General features: G+C 39.2%; 1 protein-coding gene across 1 annotated transcript in view; it reads left to right on the top strand.

Annotated features, from left to right (window-relative positions):
* The first annotated feature begins 1,299 nt into the window (after positions 1–1,299).
* The window catches only part of reep3b (receptor accessory protein 3b), a 35,036-nt gene continuing 16,630 nt past the window's right edge, over positions 1,300–19,705 (top strand). Inside the window, exons 1-2 of the mRNA XM_029455710.1 lie at positions 1,300–1,690; positions 14,906–14,978. Coding sequence (XP_029311570.1) covers positions 1,659–1,690; positions 14,906–14,978 — 105 coding nt within the window. The 5' untranslated portion in view covers positions 1,300–1,658. The remainder of the gene's footprint in view (positions 1,691–14,905; positions 14,979–19,705) is intronic.

The raw sequence follows: 19,705 nt of genomic DNA, 5'->3' as shown, positions 1-19,705 counted from the left end.
TATATATATATATATATATATATAAAGGCACAAGCTCATAGCTGCATACAAGCTCACACACATGTGTATGTGCTCAGATATCATCTACACACAAAGATAGACAAGCACACACAAAGAGGCAGGAATGCTGAAGCTCACAGATGGGGATTGTGTCTGCCAAGTGCCGTGTATAGAAAACTGTAATGAATATGATTACGACCTAAAGACTGGTGTGGTTTACATAATGAGTGAGACAAAAGCAGTCCACTGCATTTGTATTCCAGGTATCCAGTCTTTTCCAAAGCCACTTACCTTATGTGCAAATACAAGAAAAAATAAATAAAATAATTTTCCATTTTCTATTGTAGTATTTACCTGTTTGTTGTTGATTAAGTACAGTTTTCCTAATAAAATGTTATACTTGTTTGGATACAATATGGAAGAGAATAAATATGAATACCAGGTTTAGTACAGGTGTAAGCTTGTGTGAGAGATGCATCATAAATAGTTAGAAGTAAATATGATTTCATATGCCATTACTTGCACAATGCATATTTGGAAAATAACTTTTAGGATTTTAGTTCTTGCCTGAGAAAATTCATGAACCTGTGTTTTATTAAATTATTAAATTTATTCAAATGAGAAGGACCCACTTATTTGTTGTTATGTTCACTTATTCTTCTTGGTAATCAAATGATTATATAACACAATTTAGGCTTATTAAATAATAACATGTTTTTCTGCATAGAAAGAAACATTGATTAATTTTTTTGGTTAATTAGAATCACTATTTATTTAATCAGACGCCTATGGATCAATAAGGACTTACCCGAATGTAAAGGCTTTACCCGCCACGATGGACACGATATATTTTCCAATGAGGAAAGGAGCGCTTGTTTTAATGCACACTGCGCCACTTAGGGGCGGTACCACTTCCTTTGGTCGTTCCTAAAAGGGTTCATTAAGATTTTCTTTATGTAATTTTCAATACATAGATATACTTTTCTAATATTCTGATCAGCAAGCACATTTGGTATTAAGACAGAACCTGCCTATACTGTGCAACATAAACAAATCCACCGTCTGTTTCCGTGCTAGAAAATGCTTCCCATACACCAACGCTAGAAAATTCACCATCAACTTATTTCTTCTCTTACCCGTTGGTTGGAATTCGCCACGAATCGAAGACAGGCCAATCAGAGCACGGGTCGCTGAGTTTGAAGTTCCACTGCATTTGTCAAACGCAAAAGTCACATGGGCAAACGTGGCCAACCAATGATGGTTTGTATTTGTTGTAAACAGAGTGAACTGGCCAATCCTAGGTTCAGGAGGTTGTTCTTTTCCTGTTGACGTCAGGGGCTATGTGAGCACTGTCCTGGTGCCAGGAACTGTTGGGGAGTAAAGTATAGAGGAAAGGAGGAAACCTGAGGTACTGAGAGATTGCAACTATAGAGTAGGAATCATATTGGATAGATACTTAATCGTTTAGCTATGGCTACAAAAACAGAGCAGTAACGTTTGCTGACATGTCGGCAGAGCGGTAGCTAGCTGGTCCTGGTTTAGCTCATCGAAGTTTTGGCTGAAGAAGTTAAAAGCTAAAGCGGTTCGGCTAGCCATTAACGTTATCACCGGGCTGTCTTCTACCACTGACAAAGCCCTACAGAACAAAGACAGAAAACATGGTGTCCTGGATGATTTCGAGAAGCGTTGTGTAAGTACCAAGACAAATGATAATACTGAAAGTAAACTAAAATGGTCATTTTACCCCATGGAGAAAATTAAAGTATCTGATGGGATTGAACTGTGTTAGCTTGCTTGGCTAACTTGTTAACGTCCTGCTGCTATGTTGTGACCTCAGTCCTTTAATTTTCTAGATCATTGCGGAAACTATGTCAAAAAGAAACTATATCATTTGGATTAGCAAACAGTTACCAGACGTCACAAACAGTGTTGTTTATTGTGTAATATAAATGGTTGTATACATAGCTAGCCTTGTGGCTGGTGATTAGCTATTGAGACCAAAGCTAAGGCTAGCATCTTGTTTAAAAATCATGGCCATGCACACAACTGGTGAGTTAGCCGCACCAAATTCACTTTTGACTTTTGTTAAGGATCGGTATCGGTGAGGTGGAACATTTCACGTTCTTCATGTTCATCTGTGAAGGAGTGTCAGGTACAGCTGTCATGTTGAAGATATTATTAGCCAGCCGTGCCCAAAGTAACCTGGCAACAGGAACAAAGGCAAATTAACCTACATAAAGGAAATTGTTTGGCTTTTTCCATGGAATTGTTGGGTTACTGGGTAGCTAGTTATCTATTGCCATGCCACTAGAATCCTTTGTGAATAAAGCAGAAGTCAGATATTCATATTTATTACACTGGAGATGTGTTTTACTTTTGGATACAAATGTAAATGTTTTATCTAACGGCATTCCTTTTTCTCAATCTCTTTCTCAATATCCTTTTGTCAGTCTCCATCTGTTTACATCCAGGAACCCTAGTTTCATAACTTGGTACAATGGAGGATAAGAATGTGGTGGAAAGGACAGAAGGAAGTGGAGGAAAAAAATATGAAAAGCCTCTCCTTTTTCTCTAATGTAACTTTCAAACACAGCTTTATGTTGTGAGATAATGAACACTTTATTTTGTATAACTGTTGTCATAGGTCAATATGTGGATCAAGACCTGGGTCTAAATGTAGGAAACAGATAACTTGGTCTACCCTCCTGCATCTAAATGCTACATTTTCAATAATGCAAGTGAATGATAGAATGTACTAAAGTCCATTAACGATGGATTCAGCCCATCAAGTGTAACACTGGTTATAAGGTTAAAGAGCTAACATTCAGCTTTAATTTATTGATATTATTATCAGATAATCAGATAAACAGTGCTGGAATTGTAGTCTGTCTATACATAGTTTGCAGTTTTATGGGACCAAATCGGAATTCAACATATTGACTTACACATGCTATTTGGTGCCCAATCGTTTGCAGAGAATGGCTGGCTGCAGTTACGCCCACAGATATCTGCAAAGCAAATATTGTAACATACTGATGGTGAGATGATTCTGTAATTTGGTCATGCCATTTACTCCTAATGGAACTTGAGTAAAATAAATGAAAACATCTGTAGTTCATTAATGGTTTGCAGTGCTGAGTCTGTATGTAATGTTGGAATTATATGATGACAAATTCTTTAGGATCAATCATTTAAGAATACATTTTTTCTGTTAACGTTAAAACATTTGTGTAGTTGACAAAACACAAACTAAGAAAGCAACATATTAAGTGAAGAAAAACCAAAACCTATTCTGTGTTTTAATGTGCTGCAACCAGAAAACACGCCCATCAGACTGCACTCACTACATTTGGAACCGGCTTCTTTCTTTTATTGTTTCTGTCACTCTTTCGACCTTATCACATCTCCTTTCCAACAACCATTTAAATTGCCTAGCATTGCAACAGTTACAAAAGGCGGATGTTGATTTTCACCTCAGCAATCCAGGACCAACTAAGTTTAGTGTGCAGCCTGCAAGGAATGGTTCTGGAATATTTGTGTACATCGCTCCTAGTCCCTGTTTGTCCAGCTCTAAGTCTTTGTTACAGCTTCCCTTTTAAGGCCCAGAATCACCAAACATGCGTCAAATAACTAGTGGAGACTGTTGTGTCTCCTCTCTTTGCCTCTGTCTTGGCCCAAAAGTCGTATTTGGACACACCACAAAGACTACAGCCAACAGCAAACTAGCACGTACTTTCTGCGCCTGCGTGAGAGGAAATAACTCAGCAGGCGGCGGTAGTCTGTATTCATCATTAGAAAAGTAAACTGGAAGACCTGAAATATATAAGCTGTTATGACACATTAAAACAAAGCAGCTTTTGCTGACCATTTTCACACCTCTCTCGCTGAACACTTCATTCCAGGTAGCCATGTCGTTGTTAAAGTAAGTGTTGATCAGACGAGATGAAGATGAAAAATGAAAAAAGCCTGTGTGTTTGTTTACAAAGGAAGTTGAGTTGTCTGCCCAGGAGTTGAACAGCCATGTAAAAAAATATATATATTCTTCCCAAAAATGTGGACCTCTATGGTGATGATTATCAAATAGCGCAGCAGTGTTCTTATTCTCAGAAATGTAGCACAATTAAAAGAGTACAGGAGGTATGCTCATGAGCTCCTCTACAATTGAGTTTTTATGCATGAGCCCTTTAGCTCAGAATGGTCAACGCTATGGTATTATTGGAAGGGTTTATTTGTTGTAGGTCTATGGCAGGGGTCGGGAACCTGACCTTTCGATGACTCTATATATGGTTCGACCCCTGGTCTATGGTGTTTGATTTCACCAAATTGCACAGGAGCATAAAATATATCTGTTTGCTCATGAGTGTATTGACTCTGTAAACTACACTGGTTCTACAGAGAGCTGCAGGAATGAGTCCTAAAACCCGGGATTGAGTCAGCATTTGAGCACTTCCTGTTTCCTCATCTCAAAGTCAATGGTTTTTTAATGGGTTTTTGGTTAGAACCCTGAAACAAGGTCTGTGGTTAACATAAGATTAAGAGGTTGTATTGTTTTGTTCTACGACATAAAATACTTCAGTAAATGCAAGTATGTTAAATGTTTGTTTGTCACTGAGATTATTTTCATGTATAATCCAGAATGAAATGGAAAAATCCCATTTACTTTTTCGTCAAGGGAACCAGTGTGATGCTAACTTCTGGGGTTGGAATACAAAAACACACCATCCCTGCAGCACCCTAATGTCTTCAGTTGAAATGTGGTCCTGCTGCAGTCAGCTTGCACCTCTCTGAACTAAACAAACAAAACAAGCTTTTCAGGATAAGTAGGATGCATGGTGTGCCTGAGTTTTGAGGCGTTTTTACGAGCTGCTACCCGAAATTAACGCATTTCTTCATTCAAAAGACAAAACGGTCCCAGAGCTGATCGACCCAGAATGGAAATGGCACCTCGCATTTTTAACAGATGTGACAGAAATGCTGAACAGCCTTAACTTGCAGCTACAAGGCCAGGGGGAACTCATTTGCGACATGTATTCTCACATAAAAGCATTTGAGGTGAAACTTGCGCTGCTTTTGGAACAAGTGAAACATTATTTTTTCTGTGAAGAACCCCGAGAGGGTTATTTGGTTATTTATTTCACTAATAGTATTATTTATTTCCTGACTTTCTTTTCTGTGAAGATCCCAGAAAGGGTTATTAATATTTGGTTATGTGTGGCCTTCTGGAAAACAATAAATGTTTACGTTTAGGCATCCCTGCGATCGTCACACTTTTTCTGTTACAAACTGACCCTGGCCCCCATCAGAGAAGGGAAAAGTTATGTGGCCCTCACAGGAAAAAGTTTGGGGACCCCTGCCTTATATCAACGTACACCAGCGTGTTGCCCATATTTTGTATACGCCATATTTTTGTATACGTTATGCATTCGTTGGGCATTCGTCTGATACATATTGTATAAGTAAGTGATGCGATATCAACAGGTTAGACATGCATATCTGTATATGTTCACTTTTCAGAGCCGATGAAAAGTTGGACGTATTTGGACTCTGACAAATATTCATATACGCCAGCATACATTTCTGCCATACAGAGATGTGTGACAGGGTCTTAATGTACAGTAATTCCAGATTATTATAATTTGAGTCACATTCAGTAATTTTGGCTTTCATCTGAAGTAATAATAGTAATTGTAGTCATGATGCCAGACATGTGGCAGCACAGTGACATCACTTCAAAGAAGTCCAGCGATGTTGCCCGGATATGAACACAGGTGTTCCTTGAGATTGTGGCTTGGTCTTTGGTGTGCCTTGGCCACAGAAAGTCTAGTGTATTTACTCACTCGTAAGGTTTATGTTCCTTCCTGACTGTCAAAGACTAAAAGGTCTGTGCAAGTTGGTGTAGACCGATTTGTGCAGGTTTCACCTTTACTGCTTCAACTTCCCAGTTTGTCTTTGCAATTGGGGATTCTTTAGCAACATTCCAGGTGTGTTCACTCTGTTTAACTTCCAAATGAATTGGTTTAGATAATCTTGATAAACTGTTGGTCTTTTCAACTAATGTCTGACGGCTTGTGTGTCTGACCTGTTGACTGTTTTATAGCAATGTCGCTGTGTTCTCAGCTATTAACTTGGTGAGAATTAGTGTTATCACTGTGTGTGTGTGTGTGTGCTTTATTCAAGTTGCTCCATTGTTATTATTCTAGGCGATCTTGGCATATTTATGCTTCCAAAAATATGCAAAGTTGAGCTAGTTTTGGAACAGGTTTGAACTTGTATACGATTCCTTAAGTCAGTATTTTAATGTGGGAAGATTCAGGGAGCTGTGAGACCAGTCTCATGTATGCCATTTGTGTCCCCATGAGGGAATCCTCTGGGTATGTACAGACCTGGACTGTAACATCCTCATTTGCTGTAACAGCAGTTTTCTCAACAATCCTCTCTCTCTCTTTTTAGGGGAAAAGTTATGTAATCAAATTCTTATTCCTGAAGCTCAAACCAGATGGTGCAAGCTCATATCTTGGACATCAGTTTTTTTCTCTCTGTCCTGTTTCTCCCTCTCGGTATGTCTTCTGCTTTTATTGCTCTTGTTCTGTCTTTCTCTCTTTTCCTTTGCACTCTCTCTCGTCGTCCTTTCCTCCCCCTCCCTCCATCTGGTTGTTGGTGGTGTACGGTGTCAGGAAACCAGAGAAATTGACCCAGAGTCCAGGTCTATCTAAAAGCAATGGGGCTATTTTCTCAGCTGCATACAGAGAGGGGGAGAAGGTGTTGGAAAGAGGAGGGAGAGAAGGGAATTAGAGAGATGGTAGTTTTGGTATGAAGAAGAGGCCCTGTTTCTCACTAAATTAAAACATTTCTGTGCACATTCAATTCTTTCGCCTGAGTTTGGTTTATGGAGACACTTTAAGTGTCTCCGCTGGAAATTCACAAAGATGTAAATGTACATTTAAGATATTAAGAAAAGCCATAGATACAGTCATTGGGAGGCAACGGTAGTGAAAAGTGATACTTTTGTGGGAACGGCTTGATCCGCTAAGAATTGCCAAACTAGGAGATTTTTTGCTGAGTAAATTATAGCCATGTATTTTTAAGAAACTGCTGCTTCTGTGGTCCGCCTGGCTGCATGCACCAGTATCCCGGTGTGTTTCAGAGTTTCTCATGAACGGTATATGGGCTTATCCCGGTTGCTGTCAACGGGAAATGGCGTTTACAAGTACAAACACATGAACAGGATACTCCAATAACCTGATCATAACCAGGTTATTTATGTCCATATTACGCAGTCATTGTTGTGTGCTGAACACGTGGGGACATACAGACAAAACACTCCATAAAAGCTGTCCTTTACACATTTCATCATGCGTTTTGATGGATTTGATTAATTAATCTGAATTCATGGGGAGCAAATACTTTGTGTATTTGTAACCATTGTGATGAGAGTGTCATTTCCTATGAATTGCTCTGACTCCTGTCCACTCTTGAGGCTTGGTTTTCCTGTCTTTGATTGCCTTGCTGTCCCAGAGGAACGCTCCAAATCCATCCCCCAGTTTCCTGCTTAACAGACTATCCTACAGGTGTGTTCATTAACACTTGTGTGTAGAAAGAAATGACAGCAAGTTATGCAAAAAAAAAAAAGAAAAGCTTCTCGCATAATTCAAATAAAGAAAAGAAACGGCAAAGATCATGAGGTGTGACGTGAGCCTGATAAGGTTGTTATTGTTGAGCTTGTTTATTACCAGCTTGATTGTGTTCACACCATGGGCCCAGCATTGTGTGTGTGTGTGTGTGTGTGTGTGTGTGCAGGAGTTCTGTGACTAGACTCACTGCAGTCAAAGCAAATTAGTAGTAATTGAGACACAAATATCTGCTATTATCCCAGCATCAGCAGGAATCGCCTTTCATTAGCATGACTAAGATCTGCTAGCCAAAAAAAAGGCCTTTGAATAACGATGGAAAGGAAAGACTTGTATGGACTAATAATAATTATTATTATGTGCATTATTCGGCTTATGCTTTGCCTTTGAAGCCTCTTCATGTGGTGCATTGCTATTTATTTACTTAATTTGAGGTAATTGCACTTTCAATACGTTTTAATTCATTGTGTTTTAAGCTCACATGTTGTTTAACATTGTGTGGAATAAAATGTAATGCATAGTTATTTATCTTTTGTGTGTACCTTGAATTAATGACGAAGGAGAAAACCTCCCGTGGGGAAACTGATCCAGCTTCTCCACTACAAACATGCACACAAACACACCCACATACTAATGAAGAGAGGGAAGGGATTCATTCAAAGTTGACTTATTTGGGCTGATGGTTCTCTATATTTATGCAAATAAAGCACAGTGAGTTGACAGTGAGATGTAGACACGAAGAGAGAGCATGTACAGCAGCCTTGCTGTTTCTATAGCAACAGCAGGAACATAAACGGCTGTGGTTGTTGGCGGCTCGCCGGCTGCTGAAGGGACTCTGGTCAGTGTGTCTGTGTATAACCCCATTCACTTTGTGTCTGTGTCTCTGTTTGTAGGTTGCTGTTATTACGAAATCTTTCACATTTTTATCATTTAGTCTGAAAGATTCCATGTTCCTTTTAAAGTAGATCATTCATTTATCCTGCTGCCATGTCGGGGTCGTGGCGACAGGGCAATCAAACAAGTAGAGACCAGAATATCAATGCATCCTTACCAGGTGCTCGGCATATTGACGCCCTTTTAGATTACTAAACTTTTTGAGGATTAAATGAAATCCAAACTATGGTGGTTGGGCTGAAATAAAAAATGTTCAGAATTATCAGATCAGAATACATGGTATTTATGTCTTTAAGATGGTGACTGTGTCAGATAAGGCCATCAAAGAGTCAGAATATTGCTGTGACATAATAATAATAATAATAATAATAATAATAATAATAATAATAATAATAAGCTTTATTTGTATTGCACCTTTCATACAAGAATTGCAGCCCAAAGTGCTTCACAGCATTGTCATAACAAAGACAATAGAATGCATGTCAGCTCATTACATTTTGAAATCATTATTCAAATATACAATTAGGAGATAGCATATGGTAAGATTGATTGATTGATTGATTGTTGAGAACTTTATTCTTTCAACTAGAGATCGTGTAGTTTTCCATATAAAAATGAATAAATTAAGTGAGCAGCAATTCCAAATGTAACACCAAAATATATAAATATTGAATACAATGTAGGCTATAAATGTTTTAAACTCTCAAATATTGAACATCATAGTGCTGAGGTGAAGGATGGAACCAGACTACACACGAGAAAAACATATGACTGGTTGAGAAGAGTGATGTGATAAGAGATAAGTGAGAGATAGAGATAGACCCTGATGCCCCATCAGAGAACAGAACCTGCTACTCTTATTAATGATTACATTACAGGTCATTTAGCAGACCTGGACTCAGGGTTAAGTACAGCCCTGGTATTGAACTCACAACCTTCTGGTGTTGTATTTGGAAGCCGTACCACTAGACCATCACCACCACTAGGCTGAGAGGATTTCTGACATCCTGGTCTTTTTGTCAGTCATGTCTGTCAGCTTTGGCCATTTGGATAATACTGTGAAGGCTGTTCTCGGCATTTGTCCCTTTTATAAAGGTGAAAGCATTGCATGTGGTAGAGCCAAATAAAGCATTCATTTTGAGAGCTCGTGACTTCTGGCAAATGTTGCTGCGGCAGCATTGGTGTGATTTCTTTGATCATTTATTATAAAGGGGAACTCCACTGACTTTGAAGAGTGCATGAAACAAGTATTATAAAACCTTTTAGAGTCTCCAGAGGCAGCTGCAACCGATAGCTTTAGACACTTGTTCTCTTCAATTACTGAAATGCATATGGTTCCAAATATACCGGTCTCTAAATCTTAAATCTTCTTAAGCAGGGAAACCATGTAATTACTGGACAGGTTAAGTATTCATTTTATAACCTTAAAACCCAAATTAATGAAGCAAAACCAACTATGAGACAGTGCTGCTGGAGAAAGCAGAAATCAATTCAGTTACATTTACAATGACTTTATTCGATAAAGGCTCGTACAGACTTTGCGCTGCGGTCTCACGGGTGTTCTCTTCATACTCCAATTGCGTCCTTTTTAAATACTAATATTATATATATATATATATATAGATATATATATATATCTATATATACCGTATATATAGATAGATAGAGAGATATATATATATAGATATATATATCTATATATATATAGAGATATATATATATATAGAGATATATATATATATATATATAGAGATATATATATAGAGATATATAGAGATATAGAGAGAGAGATATAGAGAGAGAGAGAGAGAGATATAGAGAGAGATATAGAGAGAGAGAGAGAGAGATATAAGAGAGAGAGATATAGAGAGAGAGAGAGAGAGAGAGAGATATAGAGACTCGCTGGTGCGCGCCCCCTATCCCCCTCGCCTTATACTCTTCATCTTCGCATCTACCTTCTGCACTATGCCTCTACTCTCGCCTCTCTGCCGCGGCTTTCGCCCGCGCTCATCTGCGTCCTCTGCTCCGCTCGTCCCTCCTCGCCTCTCTCTCGCCTCTCTCCCCTCCTCGTTCCCTTGCTTCCGCGCCTTCTTTCCCTCCATCAATCCATCCTTATTCGCGCGCGCCCGCTCGCACTTCCACTCCTCTTGCTCTGTTCTCCTCTTTGCTTAATCGCCCCGCCTATATTCCAAGTACGCGGGTGGTCAGCGATCCATATGCACCTACTGATCTATCCAAGATTCGTTGAGCTGGCTGAATTTAAAAACCTTGAAAACCTGGGCCCAGAATTCAAACTTACCTGGCATCGAGGGGAGAGTAGGGGCAAGGAGAGGGGAACCTCTTGCTAAATGTAACAATAGAACAGCTGCGGTTTCACCGCATTGTTTAGTCTAGGCCTCCAAAGTGCACGCAAATTGATGTGGTATATATATATATATACACATACATACATATATCTATATATCTATCTATATATAGATATATAGATATATAGATATAGATATATGTATGTATGTGTATATATATATACATCAATTTGGTGCACTTTGGAGGCCTGATAAACAATGCGGTGGAAACGCAGCTGTATTGTTACAGTAGCAAGAGGTTCCCCTCTCCTGCCCCTCTCTCCCCCCGATGCCAGTTTTAATTCTGGGCCAGTTTAAATTCAGCAGCTCAAGTCTGCCAGTCAGGTTTGCCAACATGACTGTCCTAAGTAAGACCATGCCTCCTTCAAATTCTCTTTCTTTCCTCTTCTTTTTCTTCTTCTTTCCCTCTTGTCTTTCGTTCCCGTTGACATTGGTATTGGATAGGTGTAATTAGTTTTATGCATTATGTGCATCAGTTTTTCAGTCTTGAGAACAGTTAAATGAATTATAGGGAGACTGAGGTAATCCAGGGACATTTAATTATCTATATCATCATTGTACCGAAGTGCAGTACACTTTGACAGTGTTTTTCTTCACTACAGCTTTCAGTTCGATGTACATTTGTCAAATGTCAGATGAAGCCATACTATTTATACCGTGGTATTAAGGATATCACAATACTAGAAATGTAGTAGTCGATACCAATACCAGTGAAATTCCACAATTCTCCACATTGATTCGATGCCACGAAAAAAATAAAATAAACAAGCACACTCCTTCATTACGTTTGAATACTGTTTTTGTAAGGAAGTTTAAAAGGTCATAATTCCCTCTCCTCTATTTTATAATGCTTTGAAAACATCTCCTTCAAACAACTGTAAACCTGAATAACTTTCTCACCAAAAACAAAATTTTTCCAGATTACATTTGAACCCACCACATTGTAATATTCTTTACCTTCACCCAATACACATTTTTACTGAATAGTCTAAACTCACCTTAATACAAGTCAATAAAACCTCCGATACGGACAGCTAACAGCTGTTATAGAGAGAGGGTGCAGAGGAGAAAACCTGCAGTTTAGTGCGCACGGCCAGACTCGTGTGTTTAAGAACCAATAAGCAGAATCAAAATAAAACATTTCTAAGGCAACAACATGACGCCGTTAGTCTCGAGCCCCCCGGTTCCTACGGTTCTTATGATACATACGGTACCTGCGGTACTGTAGAAAGTCAAGTACTGCCACGTTTTCATAATTTTGACTTTGTACCAAAGTATCGGTTCCCGTGACTTCCCTACAGGGTATCTGTCCCTTTTATATCTCTGTTTTTTTTGCAAGCAATGTTGTTAATTTGTTGGATTATCAAAAGACTAATTGCTGCACCATTGTGATACCTCTGGCTTTAGAGAGGCACTCAGAAGTTCACCCTGGTCCTGGTTGTAACAGTTGTATAATGTCTTCTCAATCAATCAAATCAAATTTATTTGTATAGCCCAATATCACAAATTATACATTTGTCTCAGTGTGCTTTACAGACTGTACAGGTTACAACATCCTCTGTCCTTAGACCCTCACATCACACAAGGAAGAACTTCCTAAAAGAAACCCCAAAATTAAAGGGGGAAAAATGGAAGAAACCTCAGGGAGAGCAACTGAGGAGGGATCCCTCTCCCAGGACGGACAGACGTGCAATAGATGTTGTGTGTACAGGATAAACAACATAGTACAAATACAACATTTGACAGAAATTATGTTGTATTGGAAAAAAAAAAGAAATAGAAAGTTTGGAAGAATCCAGGAAAATGTCAAAAAGGCTTCCCGGTGTCCAGCAGGACCAGGTCAGCAGGCGCTGTCACGATTCATGATCCTGACGTAAACTTTATCAGTGGCAACCTGCCACATGAGAGACAGACACTCCGGGGATGATACCCCGGATGATGAGTTAGTAACATACATTTACATAAATGCATACAGATAGAGGGAGAAGAAGAGAGGGAGAAGAAGAGAGAGGGAGAGAAGGAAGAGAGCAGGGAGGTGTCCCCCGGCTTCTGTGGTCCTCGAGGAGCTTTGTCAAGTATTAGAGAAAACCACACCGCAGGATTCACTCAGTTTGGCCTTTCGAGCCTTTTTATACATTTATAATGCCGATCTTTACAATTAAGCACTGTTTTGTTTTCGGGGTTTGACACATAATCTGGCACGTAAGGATATCTTTGCCTCTGTTGGGCCTCCATAGAGGATGTTTCCGTATCGCCCAACATCATTAGCCTGACCAATGTTTTTTTGAGGCTGACACAGATTAACATTTTGTTATTTATCAGCGAACATTTACACATATTTCGGTCCAGGCACCTTATTGGCTAAGTTGGACTCTAATATTAATATATTTCATCACATAATGTTTTGTGGAAAACCAATTGAGAAACTGTTAATGGCTAATGATTTGCAAAATTGTGAACAAGGGACTAACACATATCACCCACCTCTAACCTGCCTCTTGTTTTTGAATGTTTTTGTGTGTGTGTGTGTCACTGTAAGTGGTCGGTCCTTTGTTCATTGGTAGTGAGGACTACAATAATGATATCTGTAATATCTCTGCATTCTAATCTCTATAATGTTTGTTCAAAAACACTGTTTTTAGAATTACTCTATCTTTTCTTGTGGCGCAGCTGAAATCCAAATGAAACTATGAAACTGATGACATTCAGTTTGAACCTGCACTTATGAATATTTGAATGGATCAAAATGACAGTTTAATGTAAAAGGTGTCACTCATGAGAATCATCAGCAGCACTGCAGTTCCTCTACAGAGCTTTAAGTATCATTCAGCTGGTTGTAATGCTTTTGGAGCCTGCAGCTTCACTGTTTTGGTTCAGTTTCACAGCTAAGACTGAATATTAGCTGGTTGCTGTTTTCACGCTGTACCTCTGTATCGAACAGCAGACACACAGTTGGAGATTAGTGAGTGAACACAGTGGAGCATTCAGCAGATAAAAAGACAGATATTTTTCTCAGGAGTTGGTGGAGAGCACAGTAGAGCTAGAAGATAGTGAATATTGGACTTGCATTCATCGTGTGCACACAAACTGCATTATACGTTTCCATTTTGTTTCCCATTTAAAAAAAAAAGGCTGTACAGTTAACAGGGCTGGACAGACAAAACGGCACCACCTACAGGAACTAAAAATTCTTCAGCAGTGCAAAAAAGCCCACATCCTAAAAACACACAAATTCAATAAAACAATGACTATTTGTACAAAGCAAATACTTTGTATCTCAGTGAAGAACAAAAGAAGAGTGTGGTATAGTGAGGTGGTTCTGAAACCTGCACTGGAGCAGACATGGAACTAAACCCACTGTACCACTAACCACTGCCGCTGCAGAAGATGACAGGGGAAACATTGAGTCATTGTCTTCAGACTGTAGGTCAGAACCCTACACCCGATCATAGCCGGATATACATTTGTACCCAGATTGTTCTGCAGGAACAGATGATGGCTTTTAACTGCAAAATTACAATTTGGTATGTAAGCCTCCGTATACTTTGGATCATGCTGTACTGCCATTTTGGTTTGATTGCAAAGTCCGGTGTGTGGTGTGTGGTGTGTGGTGTGTGGTGTGTGGGGACACTGAGTGTGGAAACCAGACAGTAAAGGTGGAGACAAACTTTACTTGAATGTAAACGGATCAATTGTATATGTTTCTCCTACCATGTAAAAACCCACCAATGTCTACTGTTAGTGCAAACACACCTCCTTAGATTTGTCACATATGGGCTTATATTCAAACGGCCTGGCTGTTTGCATTAGTATATCCAAATCATCTTTCATTTCTGGTGGTGGGAAAGGAATGACACATCAAAGGGAGAGCACTCTACCCATTCAAGCAGGAATGTCACTGCTGACAACACTTAGTGCCCAGGTTAGCAAGAAATATTAGTAGATGGGTAATTGGGGTTATTTATGTGATTGTAACAGAATAATATGATTCATGTTATGTGTTCTCTCCCCCTGCAGGCTGTTCTTTGGGACTCTGTATCCTGCATACTACTCCTACAAAGCTGTAAAGACAAAAAATGTTAAGGAATATGTAAGTAGATGAATATCACTCAGCATGGATGGCCTCCTTGATGTTTGTATGATTCTACACCACACACACACACACACACACACACACACACACACACACACACACACACACGTGTGTATGTGATAGGGCTGGACGATATAGTGAAAATCAAATATCACAGTATTTTTTATCAAATACCTCGACAATGATATTGTAGAATGACTATTGGTGCTTTCACAAATTATTTACACAATGGGAATTTAATCCATAAAAATGCAAATCAAAATCCACACAGTGAGGCCGTGGAGCTAACCGCTAACGTTGTGTGTACAAGCTCCAGCAGAGATTAAAGATTAAATTAGTGCAAATAAGACTAACTAAACTCATTTATCTCATTCAAATACTCCCCCTAGGTTACTTAAGAAACTCTGACTCAAAGAAATCTCTTTGGAGGATTTCAAAATAGAATGCTGCATATACATTTTGAGGGGAAAAGATTACCTGAGCATTACTGCTGTTTCAATGATAAATACATGTATAAATCTAAACATATGAGCTCTCTCAGAACTGAGCAGCAGAGGGACAGATTTAATTCCTCTTCCTGTACTTTTTTCATATAAATGTGATGCAATTATTTTACTGCAAAGTTTGGAATTCCCAGCTGGAACCGCTCCATTTGCAAGTCATGTTGGTGGAATATGTCCGATTGTACGCTGTGAAAGTGTTTAGGGAAACTGCTGTCTGTGTTGTACATTGGGTGTATTTCCAGAAACATTGGAATCGCACTGAGCTGTGAGTTGTGTCACAGCACTCCTTTCCATTTGAACTCAGCTTCTGATACATATAGGTGTAAGGGCTTGGAGGGGTTTTCTTGGTGGACATGGCTGATGTAAGTGTTGTCAGTGAGAGTGAAATCCCAGGCCACTGAGTTAGTAATACATTCACACACAGCGTTAACACACCAGCTCACAGATTCAGACGCAGTAAGCTGTGATTCTGCTTTCAACCTCTTTTTCTTTGTCTTCCTCACTGTCTGCATCTCTCGCTTGATCTCCACTTATTATGCTAATAAAACAGCTGGGTTGGTATAAGTCAATTACCTAACAAGTTCTTTTTTAACAACTTTGAGAGCAAGGAAGGAATAGATGGATCTGTAGATGTCTCAAAAATATCCAGGATGTCAAGTTGAAATTCTGTTTAAACCCCCCATTTGTATTCTGATTATTGTGATGACTGATAGCTGTGGGAAGTTATCGCACCAGCAATATTTCTCTTCTGCCTCAATGCTTGTAAGGTAACCAGTACAATTAGCACAATGCTACAAGGCTATGGCTAACTTTAGCATCACAATATTAATAGGAATTTGTTTTATGATATTCATGTGCACCAGTTTATAAGGTCCATCTAGCTAAACTAATGCAGTGTAATCAAACAGTCCTGTAATAAATCCTCCTTCATGAAGGTGCTAATGTTCAGTTTCTGTTCATACTGTTTCAGAGAAGTGTTGATTCAACTTCATGATCAGATGACGATTTAGAGTCTGTGGAGCTGTTGAACTGTATGGTAAATGGACTGCATTTATATAGCGCCTTTCCAATCTTTGTCATCAGCATTCACCCATTCACACACCGTCAGAAAAACATGTATGACAAGAACCTTATTGACTTATTGTTACTTTATTATTATTATTATTATTATTATTATTATTATTATTATTATTATTATTATTATTATTATTATTATTATCATCATCATTAGTATTAAGAATTTCATTTGGACTGCAGAATTGTGTTAAAGTCTTAACAGGATATAATCTTACTGTCGTGATACTATTCCACCAAAAGCCTGTGGTAATGTTTTATTTGTGCACAGCCCTACTGGCACATACTGTAAGTGACCGGCCGAGCGCGGTTGCAGTTTCCCCACAAGGTCCGGCATTATTATGGTTAATTTAATTTTTGAAGTAAAGTATCACGTGACTGAGATGAGCGTCTTGACCTATGGTCTTGACATGTGACAAGAGACACAGACGCACATACGGATGTATCCGGTCATTAAAAAAAATAAAACATCTTTCAGACTGATGATCAATAATATTTATATATATTAATAATATTTTTTTATTCATTCTTTCTGTGCGGCCCGGTACCAAATGACCCTCGGACTGGTGGCTGAGGACCACTGCTCTAAAGCCAGGAAGAAGAAGTTAACTGATGAATGAGTTCCTCCTGGTCATCATGTCCGATTTTACTTCTAACTTAGGGCAGTCCTCGACTAACACTCATATGATTTTTTCGACTAATCGATTAGTTAATTAATTGACTGAGTTTCTCCACAAAGAACTTTAAATCTTGTGTTTACCACAGATGTACCCATAGGTTTCCTCAAAATAAGTAATTCAGCATGAAAAAAAGTGAACTAAAGAAATCTTAGTCGACGAAGACCAACGCAACCAATTATTCAACTAATTGACTAAAGAGGGAGCAGCCCAAACTTCAACCAACATTTTATTCTCTGGAGCGAAGCAAGAGCACAGCTGCACTCTCTACACTTGGCGCCCCCTTCAGAAAATGTCAAGAGGAGGGCTGAATCAGTCAAGGATGACTGGATCTCACTACAGGACGAGCTCGGAGCAGCATCGACTGCTGTTTGCAAACAAGCCTCCAACCTTTCATGATCATCTAACCAAAACAAATTCATGAGATTAAATTGAGCTTTTCATTAAGGACACCCAGAAGCACAGAACATAGCAGCTATTCTACAGCTGAAACAAGCCTGTGGCTGCTTGTATGTGACTTGAGCTACAGCACGCCTGTACAGCATACAGTGTGCATACACTGTGTACACATGTAAACATGCGCACACAGATATAAACAATACAGTACACATGGGTGCATGCTGACCGGCATGTGTCCCATTCAGTGTAAAAGTAAAAGCAGTAATTAAAACAATCTCTTCTCCCTCCTTCCATAGTGTCATTCCATTCTTCCTTCACTCCGCCTCATTTACGATACTGGACACCATTTAGCTGATCAAAATCCTTCCCGACATCGCTGCTAGCTGTTGACACAGGAATGATGAAGTGTTGAATGAGGGCAGTTAAAGCCTTTGACTCCTGGGCTACACTGTTGACTCCACTCTGTCAGACAAATGGGCCTCTGTGCTGGGCGATCTGGATGCCAGCCTGACTTGAGTAGACTTGTCTGATGTGTTGTTACTGCTCAAACCACAGGAAGCAAGAGCTGATTGCGGATAAAGTATATTTCTTTATTTATGTTTAGACAAGCCCTCTTACTTTTCAAGGACATTCTGCTTCTGGACTGACTTGGATGAAGTGTCAGCTTTAATGGCGTCATTAATGAAGACAAAGTAGGATTATTCACACTAATATGATATACTTACTGTTGAGGCCATAAATGTTCTCGGTGGTGAAACAATATCTTTCATATAAAATGTGAACTTTTAAGCTAAAGAAAACTTAAATCACTTTCTTCCCTAAATTATACATGATTATAGACACTGCTGTGCACGTTAATTCATGAAAATCACACATTTAAATGTAAAAGTCCGAATCAAAACTGTTCTGATGAAACTCACAACTCGAGTAAAGCATGCTAAATTCAGTATAATGTCCATTTCCACAGCACTAATTCTACCAGTACAGAAACAGTCATGTCTTGTCACCACTCTGATAATTATTTCTTTATTCTTTCAGTTTTTTGCAATTGGGAAGGGACAATATAGGACTTTAACGCAAATTGCGATAAACACCCACGATGAGTTGATCAGGGTGAATTTCTGTTATCGGGAATCAGGATTATTCTCAGTGAAACTCAAAACTTCTTACATATGTTTCAAATTAAAACTCTACCAGGAATGGGAGGGATTGTGCCCTTTGAGCCACTGGGAGGCTTTTAATGTAAAACAGCAGAGCAGAGGTGGGTAGGACATGACTCTCACTACTGATGGAGGAATGCTGTGGAAATACTAAACGTATCAGGTAAGCATGGAGGAAGTGTTGAGATTTCATTAACTGGGGGAACAGTGTTCCTCAGTGTTCATTTAGACCAGGGGTGGGGAACCTTTTTCATATCAAGGGCCATTTTATTTTTTACAACATCCTTCGAGGGCCATACTAATTATTGAACTCATAACCTCGGCAAAGAAAATTAAGACGCAGCCTGTGCAAAAAAGCTACTGTTTTATCCATGTATCTTTCTGTTTTATCAGAAATCCTTTATTAGTCCCACAACGGGGAAATGTATCTTGTCACAGCAAAAGAACATATGACGTAAAAAGGCAGTAATAATGAAATAGAATCAAAAACAATATAAGTACCAAGTGGTTGATGGAAATAAAGTGAATATTGCACATGGCAGTGATAATTGCACAGCAGTGGTGGAATAGTCTGTTCTTGGTGTGGTGGTCTACCTCTCTATCTTTCCATGTTTGTATGTTCCGCTCTGCAGAGAGCTGCTTGTTGGGCCAAACTCCGCCGAAGAGCGTTAACTTTATCCAAACGCACTCGTCCTTTCAGCTCGTGCAGTTCGGCATGTCTCGTGCAGTAATGACGGTCGAGATTATTTTTCATCACAGCAAACACGTTCGCACAAACTAGGCACACTGGCCTTTTACTTCCACAGAGAAATCCTTGTTCGTCCATTTCTCCTGGAAGTGCGACATTCCACATCCAGCTTTCTCTGTTTTACACTCTCCATGCTGCGTTCACTGATGTCAATGACAGTCTC

This window comes from Cottoperca gobio, chromosome 19 (assembly GCF_900634415.1).
Source record: "Cottoperca gobio chromosome 19, fCotGob3.1, whole genome shotgun sequence".
In the NCBI taxonomy this organism is placed as follows: domain Eukaryota; kingdom Metazoa; phylum Chordata; class Actinopteri; order Perciformes; family Bovichtidae; genus Cottoperca; species Cottoperca gobio.
Note: the sequence above shows the minus strand (reverse complement) of the source record. Positions and strands in the feature narration are given on the sequence as shown.